This window comes from Atractosteus spatula, chromosome 15, assembly GCF_055471065.1.
Source record: "Atractosteus spatula isolate fAtrSpa1 chromosome 15, fAtrSpa1.hap1, whole genome shotgun sequence".
NCBI classification, from domain to species: Eukaryota; Metazoa; Chordata; class Actinopteri; order Semionotiformes; family Lepisosteidae; genus Atractosteus; species Atractosteus spatula.
In genome coordinates, this window is record NC_142720.1 from 5,773,035 (window position 1) to 5,789,382 (window position 16,348).

A 16,348-nucleotide genomic window follows, 5' to 3' on the forward strand; every position below is an offset into this window, starting at 1 on the left:
AACTCTCACACCCCCATTCACCTGGGCATCGCCACCCAGCGGGTTTCCTGCTCAGCGCATATAGTCCTTCACGGCAAGATGAACTTTTAAAAAGTGTGTTGCCTGTGCCAAGAGCATGCATGTAGGACTGGCTGGGTTTTGGTGAATCTGGGACACGAATGCATGAGCGATCCCATGCTGTTGGCATGGCCATCCTGCTCACGGGTTCGGCTCTTGAGTGGATTATCCTCTATTACAGTAGAAAGATCCTGGCTTTGGAGGCGATTACTCAGAGAGTGATGGGCATGGGGACATGCAGTGAGGAGGCAAAGGTGCTACAGCCATTGCTCTGATCTAATAAAGAGTCACAGACTAAGGGGAACCTTGTTCATCTAGTTAGTAACTTAATGAACCAAGAAACCTATTGAAACTCATCTGGAATCCAGAGCTCAGAAGGTTCCCAGCCCTGGTCCTGGAGCCCTACAAGCCTGCTGCCTTCTGTTCCAGCCAAGCTCTCAGTTACACTGTTGAGGCTTTAATTGACTTAATAATAGGGTGAGATTGAACTGCTCATTTCTCACACGTGCTGAAGAGGCATGTGGCATGGAGAGCTTGACTCTTAACTATTGCACATCCTAAGTGAGATAAAATCCTAAATTTGTGAGCGTGAAAAACGTCCTGCAAAATATTCCACTCGCGCAGCGTGTTAATGGAATTAAGGCTTCGGTGATTAATACAAGCCAGCAGGTGTGTGGCCTTCAAGCTCCAGGACTGGGAACTTTCGTCTCAAGTTGCATCATTTGGAAAAAGGCAGTGAGACTCTGGATGTCTGGGTAGAAGAGGAAATGAGGGGTGCCGCGCTCATGGTTTTGTGCGCTTTGCGTCTTCCAAATTGCTCGGGTCCCCCATTCCAACCCTGTGCCACCTCCCCCTGCAGCGAGAGGATCAGCATGCGGCAGTCGCAGGTGGACAAGCTGTACGCGGGCCTGAAGGACCTGTCCGAGGAGAGGAGGGGCAAGCTGGACGAGAGGTACCGGCTGTTCCAGCTCAACCGCGAGGTGGACGACCTGGAGCAGTGGATCGCCGAGCGCGAGGTGGTGGCCGGCTCGCACGAGCTGGGGCAGGACTACGAGCACGTCACGGTAATTCAGCGCCCGGCCCGGCGTGGGCCCGCGGGCTCCCTTTTCCCTCACGCCGTCTGATTCTGCAGCAGAAACAGCGTTTCAGTAAGAAAGCGTAGCTTGTGCTCAAGCTGCATACTCCACCTGGGGGCCGGGTCAAATTGACAGCGTGGCTAACCTGCAGTCTAGCAAAAAAGCTTGTCAATATATCCATTTCGTTAAACCAGATCCAAATAGTAATGATGTGATTAATATGTTGTCTGCCAGATAATTATAAAATAACCTTTATAAAGGTGATTGGGCTGTTAATGTTAATTTAATGTTTTATTTTTCTTATGTTAAAGCTTTAAAGCAGGCCGTTAAGTGTAGTATAGAAAATATCCACACTCCTTTTGTGTGTGTAGTCGATATGGTGAGTTCACAGTGGACGGCCTGGGTTTTGGAAACTGATGCCAGGGGCTATATCACCCAGCAGCTCACACCTGGCAGCCCCACTGGAGCTCAGCAGGCGTGAGCCTGGCCAGTACCTGGATGGGAGACCTCCTGGGGAAAACTAAGGCTGCTGCTGGAAGAGGTGTTAACGAGGCCAGTAGGGGGCGCTCACCCCGTGGTCTGTGTGGGTCCTAATGCCCCAGTATAGTGGCCGAGACACTGTACCGTGGAAAGGCGCCGTTCTTCGGATGAGACGTAAAACCTAGGCCCTGACTCTCTGTGGTCATTAGTTTTAAAAAATGACCCCTAAGAACAGGCGTGTAAACCCTGGTGTCCTGGCCAAATTTCCCCCTGGTCTTTACCAGTCATGGTCTCCTCATAATCCCCATCTCTGAACTGGCTTCATCACTCTGCTCTCCTCCTCACTGAGAGCTGGTGTGTGGGGAGTGTACTGGTGCACTATGGCTGCCGTCACATCATCCAGGTGGGGCTGCACACTGGTGGTGGTGGTGGAGGGCATCCCCATTACCTGTAAAATGCCATGTATAAGTATAAGGAATTCTTATTGTTCTTGAGACTGTGCCTGCTGTGGTTCAGAGTCATCCTCCGCCTCCGTCTCGCAGATGCTGCAGGAGCGTTTCCGCGAGTTTGCCCGCGACACGGGCAACATCGGCCAGGAGCGGGTAGACGCCGTCAACCAGATGGCCGACGAGCTGATCAACTCGGGCCACTCCGACGCCGCCACCATCGCCGAGTGGAAGGACGGGCTGAACGAGGCCTGGGCCGACCTGCTGGAGCTCATCGACACGCGCACGCAGATCCTGGCCGCCTCCTACGAGCTGCACAAGTTCTACCACGACGCCAAGGAGATCCTGGGCCGCATCCTGGACAAACACAAGAAGCTGCCCGAGGAGCTGGGCCGGGACCAGAACACGGTGGAGACGCTGCAGAGGATGCACACCACCTTCGAGCACGACATCCAGGCCCTGGGCACACAGGTGCGTCCCCGCAGGGCCAGCAGGGGGCAGCAGAGTGCTTGTACGAGCCAGCCTGCCACAAGGGCTTTCTGTACATCTGCTGGAAACAGTAGGCTTCAAGGTTTCAATGAGTATGTTTTATTTTAATAGATTCTAGGAAAGACATAGACAGAGTCTTCCATCCCGTTGCTTTTCAGACCTTTGTTTTAACTGGTTCTGTAGGCATGGGAGTGTTTGTTAAAATGAACTTCATCCAAAGACTCCATTAACAAAATAGAAACTAAGTAAGTGTAGACCGGCACAGACTGGTTGGACCGAAAGGAAGTGTAGAAAGTGAGTTCCATATCATGAAAAATAAAAAATTCAGGTTATATGTTCGCTTTTACTGAATCTAATTTGGATTATAAAGCATGGAGAGCAAATTCCATTCCAGATTTCAGTAACATCACTGAACTTCCTTTTGGCTTGTTTGATGTTGGCTTGTGTAGCCATTACACAAGCATTTGAGAAATCTGAAATTTTTCATCTCAATGCTGCTTACTGTATGTAGCTGTAGCCAAGGTAAAATCAGACTCGCTGGTAAGAGGATTATCTCTAATGATCTTGATCTCTAACTGATTCCTGCTCAATATGAATATTTGTTAAGATCTGTAACTGATCTCTGCTCCGTGGGGGTGTCTGTGATGTTGATCTCTAACTGATCCCTGCTCAGTGGGAGTATCTATGATGATGATCTCTTAGTGATCTCTGCTCCATTAGAGTGTCTGTGATGATGATCTCTTAGTGATCTCTGCTCAGTGGGAGTGTCTGTGATGATGATCTCTGACTGATCTCTGCTCAGTGTGACTATCTGTAATGATGATCTCTTAGTGATCTCTGCTCAGTTGGAGTGTCTGTGATGATGATCTCTGATCTCTGCTCAGTGGGAGTGTCTGTGATGATGATCTCTGACTGATCTCTGCTCAGTGTGACTATCTGTAATGATGATCTCTTAGTGATCTCTGCTCAGTGGGACAGTCTGTGATGATGATCTCTGACTGATCTCTGCTCAGTGTGACTATCTGTAATGATGATCTCTTAGTGATCTCTGCTCAGTGGGAGTGTCTGTGATGATGATCTCTGATCTCTGCTCAGTGGGAGTGTCTGTGATGATGATCTCTGACTGATCTCTGCTCAGTGTGACTATCTGTAATGATGATCTCTTAGTGATCTCTGCTCAGTGGGACAGTCTGTGATGATGATCTCTGACTGATCTCTGCTCAGTGGGACTGTCTGTGATGATGATCTCTGACTGATCCCTGCTCCGTGGGACTGTTTGGTTTGCAGGTGAGGCAGTTACAAGAGGACGCTGCCCGTCTCCAGTCAGCCTATGCAGGGGACAAGGCCGATGACATACAGAAGAGAGAGAATGAGGTCCTGGAGGCCTGGAAGGCCCTGCTGGACGCTTGCGAGGGGCGAAGGGTGCGGCTGCTGGACACCGGGGACAAGTTCCGGTTCTTCAGCATGGTGCGGGACCTCATGCTCTGGATGGAGGATGTTATCCGCCTCATCGAGGCACAGGAGAAGCCCAGGTAGAGGGGGAGGGGCGTCCGCACCTGTCTGCGTACCTGGTGGTACTGGCCTTTATCTCACTGATGGAAACTTGACACACCCACAGTACAAATCCCATGCCACCACACCAAAGCACTAGAGACACTTACAAACCACTGCCCAATAGCTTGGACATGTGGGCCATGAAGTGCTTGATGTAGGTGATCGTTCAGAAAAAAGATCCGCATACTGTGGAGGTGGCAGAATGTTAGAAAACAGATCATCCCATGGTGATCTGCAGATACAGAAGCATTATCCCCCCCACATCTTGAGCTAGTTAATTGAATAGGACTTGTGATCCTTCATTTGCGGGGATGACTGACTCTTCAGTAAATCTGAAACAAATCAACAAGGTATAGATTAACGAACTGATGCACTTCATACATTCTGTCATCGCAAAAGGGGGATTCGGTGACACTCATGAAAATGGATATGCAAGTGCTGGTTATTGAACCCCTTTCCTGCATCTGGCCATCTGAACATCTGGAATTTGCAAATCACCGGGTCATAAAAAAAAAAACGAAGCAATCGGTGATACCAAATGTGATAGAGTAAAAAAACAAATCCTGATCTCCGTTTCTTCGCAGGGATGTTTCATCGGTGGAGTTACTGATGAACAACCACCAGGGAATAAAGGCTGAAATCGATGCCCGTAATGACAGCTTCACTACCTGTGTGGAGCTGGGCAAGTCTCTCCTGGCACGAAAACACTACGCATCAGAAGAGGTAGGGGCCATTGCTGCTGTCAGGATCTCCATGACTACAGATGACTAACTGAGCTCTTGCGTGTGCTGCCAGCAGATGAAGTTTAGTTCTAACATAACTAGTTTAAGTGCACACTTTGTTTTTTATGTTTACATTTATTATCAAAATCTCTGTCTCTAGACGTCTGTTTTGCAGTTGGCTGTTTTGTACGTTATAATGCAAGGGACTCACAGAAAGATAACATCAATCCATCCATCTTCTCAGTGCATTATCCAGTAAAGGGTCTGGAGCCTACCCCAGCAAGCAGATAACAGTACCTAATAAAAAAAACTATATAAGTTTCTTCAAAATCATCGGTGTGCAGACATGCTGTATTCTATGCCACAGTTGTAGATTTCAACTTAAAACGTGGAGATTGTGATGATACAGCCAGCTGCTGCTAACCTGGTCTCCCTGTTTCAGATCAAAGAGAAGTTGCTACAGCTGACAGACAAGAGGAAAGACATGATTGACAAGTGGGAAGACCGATGGGAGTGGCTCAGACTGAGTACTTTTTTTTTTATTCATTGATTTATTAGCCTGAAATTCTCCATTGTCCTTTCAGTGTGTTTAGCAACTCATTCAAAATCATTTCTTTCCAAATTCCTAAAGCAGCAGCAGCATTCATTGAACTGACTGAATGGATTCTTACCTATTCAGTAGTAAATGAATTACCTCATCTACAGTGTTTTGTGGCTTTGTAAGAATCTTTAACTGATTTTTCCAATCTTTTGGAATTTTCCAATCTTTGGATTGATTTTGATTTTACATCTTTTGAAAAACGCTTTAAATGTGAGCGTGTGTGAGACATGTGAAAAGAAGAGCAACCTGACTTCACAGATTTCCACAAGAAATGATTTTATACATGTAGAATTCTGTACATGAGAATCAAATTGGATTCTTCTGCACATGAGCCTTTAGTCTTCTGTACTGTTCAAAGTGTATCTAAAACTATCAGGAACAATTTGTGTGTTTTGTCGAAATTCCTGTGCAGTAATGGGCAGGAAACGTTTCCGTTATTGTCCTCCTTTGAGCTCGAAACAGTGAAGTGGTCAGGGCCGTCTCCCGCACCGCTGGGGCGCTGCTGACCAGTGCTTTGTCCCGCAGTTCTGGAAGTGCACCAGTTCTCCCGGGACGCGGGGGTGGCGGAGGCCTGGCTGCTGGGCCAGGAGCCGTACCTGTCCAGCCGGGAGATGGGCCAGAGCGTGGACGAGGTGGAGAAGCTGATCAAGCGGCACGAGGCCTTCGAGAAGTCGGCTGCCACCTGGGAGGAGCGCTTCTCCGCGCTGGAGCGCCTGACCACGGTGCGTCTCGGGCTGCCCGCTGGGGCCAGCAGGGGGTGCTCACCCTGCGGTCTGTGTGGCTCCTAATGCCCCAGTAATGGGGGACACCATCCTTCGGAAGAGACTTAAAACCGAGGTCCTGACTCTCTGTGGTCATTAAAAATCTCAGCATGTTTCTTGAAAAGAGTTTCCTAATGGCCTTTACCAATCATGGCCTCCTAATAAGCCTCACATATGAACTGGCTTTATCACTCTGCTCTCCTCCCCACTGAGAGCTGGTGTGTGGGGAGTGCACTGGCGCACTATGGCTGCCATCACATCATCCAGGTGGGGCTGCACACTGGTGGGGGTGGAGGGGGTCCCCATTACCTGTAAAGCATTTTGAGTGGAGAGTCCAGAAGAGCGCTATATAAGTGTAAGAGATCGTTATTGGTGTGTCTGGCCGCCCTGCACATGAACGCGTCGCTGTCTCTGCAGCTGGAGTTGCTGGAGGTGCGAAGACAGCAGGAGGAGGAGGAACGCAGGAGGAAACCCCCATCCCCAGAGCCGCTGCCTGCTCCCCAGGAGTCCGAGCCGGCTCAGCAGTGGTAAGGGGCTGCTCGCCGAGTTCACCGCCCCCAGTTCCCCAGTGCGGGGCGCCCCAGCGTAGTGGATCTGCCAGACAGTTCCTGCCGTGAGCATCCCTCTTTTGGAGAGGACCCTGCTGTGACGACTTGCCCAGCACAGAGCAGGAGCCAGACACAAGCGTTCCTGACGGCCTGGTGCTCCTGCAGGGCCTGATGCAGCTGCTTACAGTGAAGGAGAGGAAGCCCTGTGTGGAAAACAGGATGTCTGCGCGGTGTGATTCTGGAAAGGCCTGCTCACATCAACGTGCTGAGTTTTCTGTGTGTCGTTTCCCAAAGAACCACAGCTCCCAGACCGAGCGCAGAACTGTTCTGAGATTTCAGATCTCCCCTCCTGGGGACTCATGGGAGACAGCAAAGCATAGAATTACCCTTTTAATATTTTATACTTGAGTGCAATAATATATCATTTGCTTACGACCTAAAAAAGGCAAGTACTGGAATTCGAGAAACTTAAGAGAGAACAATACAGTGAGAAGGCAGGGCACGAGACCATACCATTAGTATAATTTTACTCAATAAAGTAATACTTGAGTCTTATCCCCAGGTGGTATATTTAACTAACCAATCACCTGCTTCCAATTCCAAGGCAAGTGCAAAGCTTGCTTTGTTTTTCTGGAGGCCTAACTATAGACTGTAACCTAATAGTGAGAGAAAACGGGCAGTTATATTCTTGGTTACCTGCTTGTGTCTTCACAGGGATGGAAAAGAAGGGGAGCAGGTTTCTCAGAACGGGCTGCCATCAGACCAGGAGTCTCCACGGGTTAGTTACCGCTCCCAAACCTACCAAAACTACAAAAGCTTTCAGAGCAGACGGACTGGCAGCGAGCGAGCGGGGCTCTCCGGACTGTGACCCCTTCCTGTCCGTCCATTAGCCAGTCTGTCAGGGTCTCCCTGTCGGCTCCAAGTCCCCAGCCCTCCCTCTTTCCTGCCCCTGCTCCTCCACAGATCTTCTCTCGCAAAGCACAGGGATCTGCCTGCCGCTCTCCTGTAAAACCCACACTCTTTTAGTTGTGGTGTTGTGCATAAAAGGGATTTAAAAAAATGCAAATGCTTTCCCTAAAGAGTAACTCAGTTTTCATTTGCAGCTCCTGGTTAAGAAAATGATCCACTATAGCCTGGATCGAAAGCTAATGTTATTAATAGTTAATAGTATGCAGTTAATAGAGTTATTGTGACATAGAGTTGCTATATTTTATAGGAAAGATAATCACAGCCTTAAATCAATCTAGAAGAAGTATTTTATGGCCTAACAGGTATTAATTTATAACACAAAATGTTCTGGATGACCTTAACCATTGTGTAAGAAGGAGACACAAAAAAACACACGTGCCTTTAATCAGCCAAGGAAATCAGATGCATTAACAATGATTTAATGATGAATTAAGCACATATCCACTTCAATTTTTATCTTAATAACCTGTAGGAATTTAAATGTGTGAATATAATATGGAAAATATACATACAGTGTATATTGTTACCTGAATTAAACATCATCACGTAGCAGAGAGACCTGAGACATGCAGTATTTTACAGTAGGTTAGGTAAGGTGTATATTTCGTACAGCACCATCACACACTAGAAAGTCATTGTAGGTATATATTGACAAATCTGACTCCCAAGTGTTTATCTCTGTTCTTGGTGTGTTAAAGTATAATTAGATGGAGTTTTTTGTTTTGTATGTTTGTGGTGATTCAGAGTAGGAAGGTTAGTTTGTCAGCAATGTCTGTAAAGACCCCTTCACCTCAGTAAAACCTACGAAAATGTGCTGCTTCTGCTTCCATTTGTTTTTTGTCTCTTTCGTCCTTCTTCTCTTTTCCTGAAAGCTTAATCAGATGTAACTTAATTCAATACCACCTTTTGTGGAATGACAAATTACTGATTTGAAAAATATGCATATATTGTTACCAAAATCACCGTCAGTGAGACCTGAAACATATTTTTGGCTCCAGATTTCTGTCCAGCAGTGAAAGTCTCTAGACCTTCCTTTTAGTAGCAGTTTAAACATGTGGAAATGGTTGTGCTCCCTCAGACATCTTTTAATTCACACTGATATTGATGTTACTTCCAAACTTCAAATTTAAATATTTCACAGAATGCTTCTAAGAACAAAGGAAAGTTGTGCTTGAGAAATTGAGAAGACGTTTCATATGTGTGATATTTCTAGTGTTGCATATCTTTGGCATTTACTCTGTCACTTGACTCTCCGTTAAACTTGACTGTGGTTGAACACGATCCCCAGTTTAAGACATCAAAAATCTATTCGAGAACAAGGCTTGAGCTGCTTTTTAGCCTTATCAAGCCTTATCAAGCCCTCAAGCAGAGTTTACAGGTGATGATCTCTAACTCTGCTGCCTCTTTCCCTTTCATTCAGCTGTGCAGTTTACAGCTGATAAATGATGTTGGCATAGAGATGGGCATGTTTATTAGCCAGCTGTTGAACAACACATCCCAACAATATCATTTCAACAGAAGCTAGATGCATGTGCTTTGATAATTCCCAAAGAATTGTTTAATTATTATTCCAGAGAGGATAGAATTGATTTAGCTAAAATGAGGATCTAGGGCCAATGCAATTGATGCCAAATGCCCTTTATATCACTGTAATAGAAAGAATAAACTGATAATGCTGAATGCAGATTTGTATTTGGCCAGGCTTCCTAAGTGGTAGTAATGAGCCTGAATTAAAATGGTGGAATTGAAATCACTCTCTAAGCAGCAACTGCAACAGAGAGCCCACAGAGCTAACCTAGCCTGCTGTGATGCAGTGCAGAAACTAAGACAAGGGACAAGCTCGTTTGCTGACTTCAAAATCCCAAAATGCTGGTGTCTGTTCATTCCTACTTTTTTAATCCATGGAGCCAAGAATAAGTTTTTAGGTGCTCAGTTCTGATGCAGTTATTTTTATTTTACAGTTCATTTCTGTAATACGTAGCATTAAATTCCGTTTGTTTTATCTGCATTTAAATGTGTTTTTTTGTGCATTCTTGCAGTGAATGTTTATTTTTTTTTCCTTCTGTGTCACCAGAGGCTTTGTTGCATGTATTCAGTCACATTTTAATAATTTTGAGAACCATTCACTTACTGAAAAAAGTAACTTGCACAGAAATAAATTAATAGCAATCAGTTTCGCTGTATATCCGTTCTCGTTGTACCTGTGTTGCTTTCCTGAAATAACTTTGTTCGTCTTTTATTGTCCATCACCATTAGTTTCACTGTTTTGCATGTTTGTAATTAAACTGTTGCTAATTTTCATTTTAATTTGATTAACCTTTGTTTTTTCATGAGGTTTAACTGTCCCATACATGTTTATACATACTGTATATTGCATATGCCTTATTTTATTTAGTAATCCAGTGTAAAATAACTAAGTCTGCCAGCAGCATAGTGACAGTTAAGCAGTGTTTGACTTCATTTGCTGTGTAATTTTTTTTTTAATTTATTTTAATCAACCTGTAGCTTGGCATTATTGGCGATAACTCACTTTGCCTAGATCAGGAGCAAGTGTTTAACTAGCTGTGATTACAATAACTTTATCTTTATTGGTAGAGAGCTGCCATTATAATCAATGACTAATACTAAATGGCATTCAGGTTATTGATCAGATTTGTCAGCTTAAAAAAATTGAAAACCAACTGGCCAAAATCTTTCAGTACTGTCCCTTTCTTGTAATGTAGTACGATCAGTTTAAAAACCTTACACATGGAGTTCTGTTAGCAAGGAATCTAGTGGGTGGATTCCAGTTGATTTTTTTTTTCTATTGGTACTGTCAGTGGAGATAAAAATGCAATTTAACGATAACAAGCTTATTAAATCGTTCACTTTGAAAGTTGACAGGTCTGAAAATATATTGTCACAGGGTAAGTGTCATTAATAAGTACTTACATCTGGCTGTTCCCATGCAACTTATTTTACATCAGGGAACTTTCATCCGTAAACGTCTAAAAATACTACAGTCTCTTGCAAACTGCTGAATGGTGTGAAGTAGTGGCTTCAGTAATCACACTACAACCTGTTTTCGCAGTGTAGCTTTGTGACAGGCCTGGTGTTACTGCTGTCACTTGGGTTTATAATATGAGCCTGTAAGATGCTCTCAAAGGCTTAGAAACGGTAAATAGCGATGAAAACGAGGGAAAAACGGGATCCAAGGACCTTTATTCTGGAAGCACCACAAGGATTCCAGTGCTAAAAGCTTTATGGGCCCGATGGCCTCAGAAGACATCTTCATCGATGAGCGGGGTCGGACAGTTTGAGTCACTCGCTAGGCCCATACGAGTGCGGCGCCGCCCTGGAGGCAACACACAGACCCCCAGAGCGCAGGACTGGCCACGCCCTCGGTGGGGGTCGCTGTACTGGGGTAACTAGCTGTGTTAGACTCTGAGTGGCTGTGGTGTCTAAATCCTTTTAACAGAGATGTGCTTTTCCTTCCTATTGACGATGATAATAATGATTAATGGTTCTTAAAACAACGTCTTATGACAAGCAATTTAATCAATTGTTTGCTTATTTTGCGCAGTCTTCTGCTCCCCTCCTTCTGGCTTTCTCCTTGCTGTATCGGTGACATTCCCTTGATGGCGACAATCACATGCATGCTCAACTCTTGTGTTCTTTCTTGCATGCTCTCTAACTGAGGTGTCCCCATCCCCACTCTTTTTCTTCCTTCAGTATGAGTTTGTAAGGGGGTGGACAGGTCTCCTCAGCTGTCCGTGTGACACATGGACAGGACTAATGCACTGGTGTTGTGGTTCACCTAAAGTTTTTTCTGGCCATTGCAAAACCGGAGGCCCTGTGGTGGCTTTCCCAAGCCAGCAGCAAAAAAACAGCTGGCGTTTTGGAATGGAGTAAGAAACTTTAAAAACAAGTTTTTGTTGTCACTCCTTCTAATACTTTAATCAGCGAACTTCAGAACTGAGGAGCCTCATGTCATTCGCTGGGATGAGTCAGTTCTAGAGTTCATCCCGAGTGATTCTCTTCCTGGTTTGGGCCTAGGGCATAATTGTTAAATGGATCACAGATTTAACAATTAGAGGCTGCTGTACTGGCATCGTGATAGTTTAGTTTGCTCCCAGACACCTGGGAAGAGGGATCTGTCTCAGCCCGTGCTGTCTCAGCTGTGAGTTAGTCTTGTTAGTGCTCGGTCACAAAGAGCTTTATGATCGAGTACGTAATGTTTAAAAGGGGTACATTGAAACTACACAGCACGAAAAAATGCCCATATCCTTTTCAAGTTTGTTTTTTGCCATTATGTTCTATGCTTCCAGAATGTTTTCTAATACTCGGTCTTTAAAGCTAACCCTTTAAGGGGTGTTTTTATAAGTATTTCCTAGAAATTTGGTCTCACAGGTGGCGCTCACTCAACTATTGTCCCCTTTAGACATCGTTGAGATTTTAGCATATGAATAATAGCTATCCTCACTTGTCGTGACAGCTTTTCTGGAAAAACCAAATGTTTATACACAGCCTCTGATCCTGTTGCGCATGATCCCTGTCAAATGAGATTGTGTGTGAGCTTGGCACAGTGCTCTCTCTCTCTTCGTCCTCGACTCCCTGTCCACCTCCCTCTCTCGCTAAGGACTGTCCTCTGTGGGGTTTGACTTGCAGGGCACGGATGCGGTGGACGGAGGCGACATTGTGAATGGAGTCGCTGAGCCCAGGTCCAGCTCCAAGGAGCCCAGCCCGATCCCCTCTCCCACTTCGGACCGGAAAGCCAAGGGCTCCTCCCTGCCCACCAAATCGGACTCCCCCTCCGCGCAGATGGAGGGCTTCCTGCATCGCAAGCACGAGTGGGAGGGACACAACAAGAAGGCATCCAGCAGGTGGAGCCTGATCCTTTACGTTCAAGTCATACCTAAGGAGCAAATCTCCCACACTCGCCTTACTGCAGCTCTCACTGTCAAATCACAGATCACAGATGACTGTCAAATCACTCTCCCTGCTCACTCACACCTTACTGCAGCTGTCACTGTCAAATCACTCTCCCTGCTCACTCACACCTTACTGCAGCTCTCACTGTCAGATCACTCTCGCTGCACACTCACACCTTACTGCAGCTGTCGGTGTCAAATCACTCTCCCTGCTCACTCACACCTTACTGCAGCTCTCACTGTCAGATCACTCTCCCTGCACACTCACACCTTACTGCAGCTCACTGTCAAATCACTCTCCCTGCACACTCACACCTTACTGCAGCTCTCACTGTCAGATCACTCTCCCTGCACACTCGCACCTTACTGCAGCTGTCAGTGTCATCTTACAATCTAGGATCTTATCTGTCTAGATATCAACCAAATGAGTACTGTTTCTTAGCACAGTTTTCACTCTGCCACATACAACAACTGCAATGATAATGATAGTTGAATCAGTGTTGACCGATCCTTTGCACATTTTTCAAGTGCGAGTTTCATTCCCTGCATTATAATCTGATAGTTTCTATTTATCGATGCATCTTGTGTGATTGTTCTACAGCACTGGAAAGCCTCTTGGCAAGGGAATCAATGTCAGTGTTTGTTCTCAGATGACACATCTGGTTAAATACGGATTTAAATTAAATAAAACAGACCGGCATCGGAACAAAGGAGTTAAAATCATTGTCCCTGTGGAACTCATGATTCTGCATATGACAAAATGCAAGTTTTTATTTGCTAAAGAAGAACAATAGACTTACAAACTGAATTATGAATTGTCTTGAAAATATTCAAATTTATAACACAAAGTTCACAGGAGCACTTGGTCTGTATTTCATTGTGTGTAAGATTGTTTTTTGTGCTGTTTCAGATCCTGGCATAATGTATACTGTGTGATAAACAACCAGGAAATGGGTTTCTACAAAGACAATAAGAACGCTAGTCAGGGCATTCCATATCATAACGAAATTCCCATCAGCCTAAAGGACGCAGTGTGTGAGGTGGCAGTGGACTACAAGAAGAAGAAGCATGTCTTCAAGCTAAGGTAACGCTTTCTGCACTGACTCAAGGAGACAGCACATTGCAGTAAGAAAATTAACTTTAAAACACGGAGTACAGATTACAAGTAATGTAACTTGTGCTTTTCAGCTGTTCATTCTTGTTCTCTGCTCATGTCAAAATCAAGAGAAAAGCACGTTTTTGTTCATTTCCAACAAGTAGATATTAAAGAATAAGTACTGAAATTAATATAATGCTGTATGAATTAACACATTGTTGGGTTTGCTGTTTTAAAGTACTTGAAATGCATGACCACAATAAAATATCAAGTTTTGTTCTGGCGGTTTATTCATTGCTTTGGCTGGCTAAATAGCATTAATCTTTTAGTCCATGTAGTCCAATGCTTCAAAATATGTTTCAGTACAAGGTGGTAAAAACTGCGAAGGAAAAAAAAAACATCTGGCTTAGTCTTGCTCCCTTTCTTTCTTTAAAACAGAGTGACTGATGGAAACGAGTATCTCTTCCAAGCCAAAGATGACGTGAGTATAGTGTGTTGAACTGCCGTTTCTGTGATACAGTGGTCCCCTCTGAGAGCTCAGGAGGATTACCATCATGTATAGATGCGAGATGGCTGGTCTAGGGTGGGAATTAAAGATGAAATTCCAGTTAGACGCATGTAATTTTCAGCCGCAGTGTACCCCTTAAAGCTCGCCTGTAAATCAGTGACGCACATTGTTTAAAGTTATGTTTTAACATTTGGTGCTCCATCCACAAGACCATTTAGAGCTGCCTTCTTGCCTGCCCGTTCTCGTGCTGCTTGAGCTCTTCCGAACGCCGATGTGTTTGTGTCTCCGGCCCGAGCAGGAGGAAATGAACAGCTGGATCCAGGCCATCTCCACGGCCGTGAGCAGCGACAAGTCTGAGGTGACTCCCAGCGGCCAGAGCACCCCAGCCTCGAGCCGGGCGCAGACGCTGCCCGCCAGCGTCACCCTGACCACCGAGTCGAGTCCAGGCAAGAGGGAGAAGGACAAGGAGAAGGACAAGGAGAAGAGGTTCAGCCTCTTCAGCAAGAAGAAATGAGCGGAGCCCGGGGGCCTTCCCAGCAGGCTGTGCGGGCGCGACGCCTCTTCCATCTCCAGTGAAATTCCAGCATGCAAGCTCAGAACGAGTACACCACACTCTGTGCCTAATGTTCCTCAAAATTGGTGTTAGACGTAACTTCTGGCGAGTTTTTAGAAACTAATTAAAAAAAAAGGCAGAATTATAAGCTCTGTGGTGAGAGGTGCGTTGGGCAGCTTCCATCCTAAAAACAAATAACTTCAAAAGAAACAGGACCAGTTACCTTTTTTTCTTGTTTTGTGTTTTTATGCGTATTTTTTTCTTCCAATTTGATTTTCGATTTTTTTTTAAAAAATAAAATGTATGTAGTTTCTAGGGTCTGGATATTTAAGCATTTCCTCAATTTTGTGAGGCTGTCTTGAAAACACAGTTACATCCTTTTTGCTGTTGGTAGGCAAGGCAGCGGTGCTTCAGAACAATTCCTTTTGATTCTGTAAAATTCCAATATAATAAAAACACTCATGTTGAATTCCATTTAATGAGATAGTTATGCTGGGTCTTGACTAATAAACCTTCCATCCACTATAGGCTTTCACGAAGGTGTATCGTCTTTGCTAATACTTAGTATAACCATGTGTTAATTTGGATACAAAACCATAATAATCAAGTGTCAGCTACTAAACCATACGTGCTGGGCTCTTACACAGTGATTATGACCAGTAAGTATGGTGAATATATAAGGAGGACTAGTATACTGAATAAATTTTAAATCTGTAATTTTGGAACTTTTTTTTTCTTTTTTGTTTTTGTTGTTGTTCTTCAGTTGCATTATAATGTATGTTTCAAATAATTCTAGTACAGAGTATAAAAAACTAGATGTATAATAAACACTTTAAAGCATCGATGTTAAGTGGACAAGTGGAAAAAAAAGCATTTACTGGAAAAAAAGTAATGTTACTCAAAACGGTTGCTTGCTTGTTGGCTATAGCACTGCGTGTTATAATTTTTTGCTACATTATCTTGCTATTTGATACATAGTGTGCATTTCTCTGTCACTGTAACTATTGTAATGAAAATTTTCATCTTATTGCACAATCAAAAGAAAAAAACGACATGATAGGAATGAACTCCTTGCAATTGACCAGGCCTGTAGCCGTGTAGTAAAAGGGGCGTGGCTTTCAGATATATGGATCTGCACCTGTAGACCTTTACCCTCTCCGTTAAATATGTGCGATGTCATTAAAATGCTTTTAAAAATTAGCGTGTCTGTGAAATGAATCTTTGTGTCCAGGATTTGACTCGGGTGCTGTCTGTAAATGAGGAACTGCTGGGATCTCCTGCCAAGGGCTAGGAGAGCCCCAGTCCAGCAGGTTTCACAGGTTACAAGTCATGGGTCTCTGAGGAGCAATTTAACCAGGGTCAGTTCAACAGGTGAGGTCTTCAATTAAGTCATTTGGAACAAAAAAACAGAAGATCTTTGAGGACCACACTCTGCTTCATTAAACTTGATTATTTCGTTAATAGATCAATAGTTTAAACATCTTCCTAATCATTAACAGGTTGACCTACTGTACTGATAGAGGATCACCAGGGCTGGAGACCCCTGATGTAATACACATGTAGGTGACAGCCAGCACA

General features: G+C 44.6%; 1 protein-coding gene across 2 annotated transcripts in view; it reads left to right on the forward strand.

Annotated features, from left to right (window-relative positions):
- The window catches only part of sptbn1 (spectrin, beta, non-erythrocytic 1), a 111,936-nt gene extending 95,966 nt beyond the window's left edge, over positions 1-15,970 (forward strand). For both annotated transcript variants that reach the window (XM_088934404.1, XM_088934405.1), the window contains 12 exons: positions 917-1,121; positions 2,156-2,530; positions 3,836-4,080; positions 4,687-4,825; positions 5,267-5,351; positions 5,951-6,147; positions 6,604-6,713; positions 7,449-7,512; positions 12,351-12,565; positions 13,524-13,697; positions 14,148-14,190; positions 14,516-15,970. In XM_088934404.1, coding sequence (XP_088790530.1) covers positions 917-1,121; positions 2,156-2,530; positions 3,836-4,080; positions 4,687-4,825; positions 5,267-5,351; positions 5,951-6,147; positions 6,604-6,713; positions 7,449-7,512; positions 12,351-12,565; positions 13,524-13,697; positions 14,148-14,190; positions 14,516-14,731 — 2,068 coding nt within the window. In that variant the 3' untranslated portion in view covers positions 14,732-15,970. The remainder of the gene's footprint in view (positions 1-916; positions 1,122-2,155; positions 2,531-3,835; positions 4,081-4,686; positions 4,826-5,266; positions 5,352-5,950; positions 6,148-6,603; positions 6,714-7,448; positions 7,513-12,350; positions 12,566-13,523; positions 13,698-14,147; positions 14,191-14,515) is intronic.
- The last annotated feature ends 378 nt before the right edge of the window (positions 15,971-16,348 follow it).